Raw genomic sequence first — 6,000 nt, 5'->3', positions numbered from 1 at the left:
GTTCAAACCCACCAGGTGCTCATTGGAAATTCTATGTGACAGTTCTACCCTGTGCTATGAGGTCACAGTGGGTTTGGTTTTTTTTTGTTCTACCTAAAGCAAATCTCTGAGCCTTCAGACTATTGATTCACCTCTAGCCTAGAAGGAGCCTTGGTGGCGCAGTGGTTAAAGCACTCAGCTGCCCAACAGAAAGGTCGTAGGTTCAAATCCCACCAGCCACTCTGCAGGAGAAAGATGTGGCAGTCTGCTTCCTTGGAAACCCTATGGGGTAGTTCTACTGTGGCCTACAGGGTACTTATGAGTCAGAATCCATTTGACAGCAACTTTTTTTTTTTGGTCTAGCCTAGCCTCTACAGGACAGCCCTTTACAGAAGTCAATTGTTTCCATCAAATGAACCAGCTACTGCAAAGTTAAAAAGGACAATAAAATAACAAAGCCTATTTTGAAGAATGGGCTGTTTAGAAACCCTGAGACCTCAGTAGGGTATTAAGAAAATATTGGACTTTGAATTTTATGATTTCATGTCTCCTAGGACTTCAGACCTCTTGTCATGTTTTGTTTTTTCAAAGCATGAGTCCTTTTTATAATAGTCAGAAAGTGTTTTTTAAATGTTTAACATTTTCTCTCCCTTATACTCAGCATAAAGCCTGAGGTGACAATGTGCCTAGACTCAGCCTGTGTATTTGAGATAAGCATTCAAGGAGAGAAGCCTTTTTAACTCACAACAGAATCTGTTTGCAGCCATTATTCAATTACTGTGGGGTATCTCGTTCTTGGGCATGTTGTATAATGCATCACAGTGTAAACCAAGCCTTTTCAGTGCTGACACCAAACTTGATAACAATGAAGAGGGAGGTAATTTGTTAAATTTCTTAGAAGTCTTCTAAAACAATTCTTCTCAAGACTGAACGAATCAACACTTTGGAGCTGAGATGCTGCTGAAGACTATGTGTTGGTTATAATAAGACATCTAGAAGGAAACTAGAAAAACCGCATGCCATGTCCTCTTTAGGAGCCAGAAAAGCTGTCAGATGAGTTAAGATTAAACCTCATGAGAGGCTGTGGGTGTGCAAAGTCACCAGCTAGCTAATATTAACACAGCTTGCAGCAGAATGCTGTCGCTAGAAATAGGACAGCCGCAATTTGCATTCTGTGGACCAGCCCCTAAATTCCTCCTGGCTCCTCTTGCCCTCGGGGCATTGCATTTCAGGACACTTTTACCCGGTGTTCATACTAGGCTGTCTGGTTTCACCGAGAGCTCTATCTAAAAGAGGAAGCAGCAAGGACAAGGAGAAAATCTGCTTTGTTTGCAGGGAAGTGGGTGAGCTACAAGCAAACCTCTAGGCAACTGAGGAACTGCAGAGTTTCTAAATTTCATAAGGTTGCTGACAGAGAGAGGCAGACAAGAGCCCTCTTGCCTTCCCCATTATGGAGAATCTGTTGCCTCAGTCTAGATTCGCTTATTTCAAAAAATACCCTCTCCATGCAATTAGGAAATACTTGTCGACACTGAGAAACCAAAGAGCCGAAGAACAGGTATCATTCCGTTTATATCATCTTTAGTCAATGAGTGCTTACTTCTACGTGTTGTTCTTTTGTTGTTTAGCGATTTAGTGTCGGCTAGTTTACATAATTATAGGCACAGGTTGGTTGCTGTTTATGGCTGTTCAGACTTGGCAATCAGAAGAGCGAGCAGGCTTGTGAGGATTTACCTAAATTTGGAGAACATTTGGAGCCTGAGTTTAATCTGAAGTTCTGCAATGAACCATGTGCTTTTCTTTTTTCTGAGTAGCTAGGCTAAACCACTCTATCGGAGTTAAATTCGGCATTCCTTGATAATTTTCTACCTCTTCAACTACAAATTTTGAAACATCAATATCTTGACAAAGAAAAATATGAAGCCCTAGAAGTACATTTGACTTTTTGTATGTATTTACGATGATGCTAATATCACTAGGATTTGTAAAAAAAAAAAAAAAAAACTTTTTTGTAGACTATTTTGAACAGATCATTAATGAGCTGTGAAGACCGTTCTGAAGTAACTAGTAATTTTGTTTCATGGTGGAATACTGCAGGCTTCAGTCTTTTTAGTCAATCAAAAGTTAGGATTTCTAGTCACAGGTTCTATCCTGTGAGAGTATAAGTATTTAAAAACTATGCAAACGTCTGATTATTTCTCATTTAAAATCATGCATTCCTCTTACTGCTTGAGGTTTCTATCATTCCATCCCTTACAATCTGTGGAAAAAGTAGTTATAAAAATGGCTCTTATGAATTGTACCAACTTGTGAGAAGAAATAGCAACATCTGATCCTTTTAAATCTGGTGGTTCATTTAGGAAGAAGTGTGGCAGTGGTGGAGCCCTGGTGGCACAGTGGTTAAGAGCTTGGCTACTAACCAAAAGGTCGTCAGTTTGAATCCACCAGCCGCTCCTTGAAAACCCTGTGGGGCAGCTCTACCCTGACCTATAGGTTCGCTATGCGTCGGAAGGCAATGGGTTTGTTTTGGTTTGTGGCGGTGGTATAGGGGAAATGGGTAGCCATGGGAAAGATGGAAACAAACAAACAAAAAAAACCAAACCCAGTGCCATTGAGTCGATTCAGACTCATAGCGACCCTACAGGACAGAGTAGAACTGCTCCACAGAGTTTCCAAGGACCACCTGGCAGATTCAAACTGCTGATCCTTTAGTTAGCAGCCGTAGCACTTAACCACTACACCACCAGGGTTTCCAGGAAAGACGGAGTCATAAATTGCTTGTGCATTGTGCTTGTAACTAGAACTGCAAAACTGTACGTGAGATATTCTCAGTGGTCCTATATTTGTCCTCCTTTGTGATATGAGTTGGCCCACTTAATAAAACACTTCCAGGAAATGAAAGGAAAGGTCAACTGACGGAAAATCCTCTAATGACAGGTTTCCAAAAAAAGTCAATGCCTAATTTGGAAAATGCAAATCATTGCTTCTGATTGAGATGGCACTGTTTTTATGCCACACTTTAATGATTTTATAAAAGTTGGGAATTCAAACAGACTATGCTAAGAGAGCTTACTTAGGCAAGGTATCACACTTACAAGGATATCTGTTGGTTTCCAAATCTTAGCAGGCACTTGATTTTTGAAGGGGAAAGCCAGAGAACAGGGTGGTCGTGCTCCAAGTTGCAGTTTGTCCCACTGGCAAAGTTCACAGGCATCTTCAGGCCCTATTCATTATGGGGGGGGGTGGGGGGGCGGGGGGACACATGGAACAGGGAGAGGAGAGGTGGCTGAAAGGATGGGGCCAGAATTGTGGAATACGGATTAAGTGATTTCCTCCTCTCCTTTTCTTGTGATTTTAAGTTTTCTGAGATGTGGCTATATTGTTTATTTGTTGTTGTTGTTAGTGCCATTGAGTCAGTTCCAACTCATGGCAACCCCACATACTAACAGAGTAGAACAGCTCCATAGGGTTTTCTTGGCTGTAACCTTAACAGAAGCAGGTCTTCAGGCCTTTTCTTTCCCAGCACTGCTGGGTGGATTTGAACCATCGACCTTTAGGTTAGTAGCTGACTGCAAACTATTTGTGCCACCCCAAAAAACAAAACAAAACATTGCTGTTGAATCGATTCTGGCTCATAGAGGCACAATGGGACAGAGTAGAACTTCTCCCTAGGGTTTCCAAGCCTGTAAATCTTTACAGAAGCAGACCACCACATCTTGCTCCCTTGGAGTGGCTGGTGGGTTTGAACTGCCGACGTTTTGGTTAGCAGCCGAGCACTTTAACTGCTGTGCCACCAGGGATCCCTTGTGCCACCTAAAGACCTTATACAAAACCGAAAAAACCAAACCTGTTGCTGTTGAGTTGATTCTGACTCATAGTGACCCTATAGGACAGAGTAGAACTGCCTCCTAGTGTTTCCACAGTGCACTTGGTGGATTTGAACTGCCAACATTTTGGTTAGCAGCTGTACTACTTAAGCACTATGCCACCAGGGTTTCCAGAGACCTTATACAGGGCTTTTACCGTTTTTTTTTTTTTTTTTTTAATTTACTTTAAAAGTGTTACAAAATGCATTCAGCTAGAACATTAGAATTTAATGTGGAAACATCTGACTTGGACTGGGTGGGTGGTCCCCTTCTCAGTTTACAATCACTTAAGATGACCTGGGAACAGCTATGGAGCCCTGGTGGCACAGTGATTAAGCATTTGGCTGCTAACCAAAGGGTCAGCTGTTCAAATCCACGTGCTGCTCCTTGCATGCCCAGTGTGGCAGTTCTACTCTCCCCTATGGGGTTGGTATGAGGCAGAATTGACTCAACGGCAATGGGTTTGGTTTTTTTGGGTTTGGGAACAGCTATGAGCAATGCGCTGAGTGCTTACTTCTATAAGGGAATGGGGAAATAAAGAAAAATAATGTATTTGATTTCTTTCTAAAACCAATGAAAGCTCTGCAGATATAATGTCTCACAGAATTAGAGAAACTAGGTCAGAGTCAATCATGACTAACCTTGAAAATCTTGTTGGAAAGTTATAAAGGAGGTCAACAATGTCTATAATTTTATGACCTGCATATTTGTTGTCTCTTACTCCTGTAAGACTGATGCTTCTTATAACGGGAGGGAAGTGAGACTTAGGGCTCTTAAGAGGGCTCACCCAAGGCCACCCAGCTAGTAAGTACTAAAGTAAGATTTGAACTCCTGACTGCCTGATTTTAAACTTTATCCATTTTACCCTGCTTGATCCTTGAAAAATCTAGTGACAGCAGCACATCGGACTGCTAACTTTTCACCTCTCTATGTTCTTCCTCTCTAGGGAGTTTTTAAAACTTTAGATACTTACGTACCATTGTCATAATTCTTACCATAGGTGTTTATTACCTCAATATTTTTCTATATATTTAAATCACTCACTTTTTATACTTCCTTGTTTAAAAAGAAAATTTCATAGTACTACTGTAAATGGAAACCACTATCATTTGCCATAAATAGAACAGAAGGATACATATAATTAAAGCAAAATAATATTAAACTCTAGCTAGATGCTGTTACCTGTGAAACCTGAGCCTAAAGCCTGCTCTGTTTATTAAGAAAGAAATTTAGTTTTTAAGAGAAGTGTGAAAGCATCCTAGTAGCCAGTTGAGAAATTCTGCTAGGCAAGGAGAGATAGGAATTAATTAAAATGTAGACAACGGAGACAGTAAAGGCCACATGAACCAGAGACTTACATCATCCTGAGACCAGAAGAACTAGATGGTGCCTGGCCACAACTGATGACTGCCCTGACAGGGAGCACAACAGAGAACCCCTGAGGGAGCAGGAGAACAATGGGATGCAGGCCCCAAATTCTCATAAAAAGACCAGACTTAATGGTCTGACTGAGACTAGAAGAATCCCGGCGGTCATGGTCCCCAAACCTTCTGTTGGCCCAGGACAGGAACCATTCCCGAAGACAACTCATCAGACATGGAAGGGACTGGACAATGGGTTGGAGAGAGGTGCTGATGAAGAGTGAGCTACTTGTATCAGGTGGACACTTGAGACTGTGTTGGCATCTCCTGTCTGGAAGGGAGATGGGAGGGTGGAGAGGGTTAGAAACTGGCAAAACGGTCATGAAAGGAGAGACTGGAAGGAGGGAGTGGGCTGACTCATTAGGGGGAGGGTAAATGGGAGTATGTAGTAAGGTATATATAAGTTTATATGTGACAGACTGACTTGATTTGTAAACTTTCACTTAAAGCACAATAAAAATTATTTTTTTTAAATGTAGACAATGTTCACATCAAGTGATTCATTGTTATTTAACACAGCATCTGCATGCCCCCTAAAATCTTCTCCTGCTTCATCTGGTGAGGTACCATTGGGTACCACCTGTGTTGTGTCCCACATACTTGGGGAATATTATCCCAGACACACCATATGCTTCTCCACTCTTGTGCATTTGAACACATTCCTCCGTCTAGCCCAGGATATTCCTCCTTTACTTACTCCTTGCCCACCTGGAGATCTCCTACACGTACTTCAA

At 41.7% G+C, this 6,000-nt stretch overlaps 1 protein-coding gene across 1 annotated transcript in view; it reads left to right on the top strand.

Annotated features, from left to right (window-relative positions):
* Window positions 1–1,385: 1,385 nt before the first annotated feature.
* The window catches only part of ATP2C1 (ATPase secretory pathway Ca2+ transporting 1), a 179,290-nt gene continuing 174,675 nt past the window's right edge, over window positions 1,386–6,000 (top strand). Inside the window, exon 1 of the mRNA XM_049871118.1 lies at window positions 1,386–1,537. Coding sequence (XP_049727075.1) covers window positions 1,430–1,537 — 108 coding nt within the window. The 5' untranslated portion in view covers window positions 1,386–1,429. The remainder of the gene's footprint in view (window positions 1,538–6,000) is intronic.

Source organism: Elephas maximus, chromosome 27 (genome assembly GCF_024166365.1).
Source record: "Elephas maximus indicus isolate mEleMax1 chromosome 27, mEleMax1 primary haplotype, whole genome shotgun sequence".
NCBI lineage: Eukaryota > Metazoa > Chordata > Mammalia > Proboscidea > Elephantidae > Elephas > Elephas maximus.
This window is presented reverse-complemented; position numbering and strand designations above follow the sequence as displayed.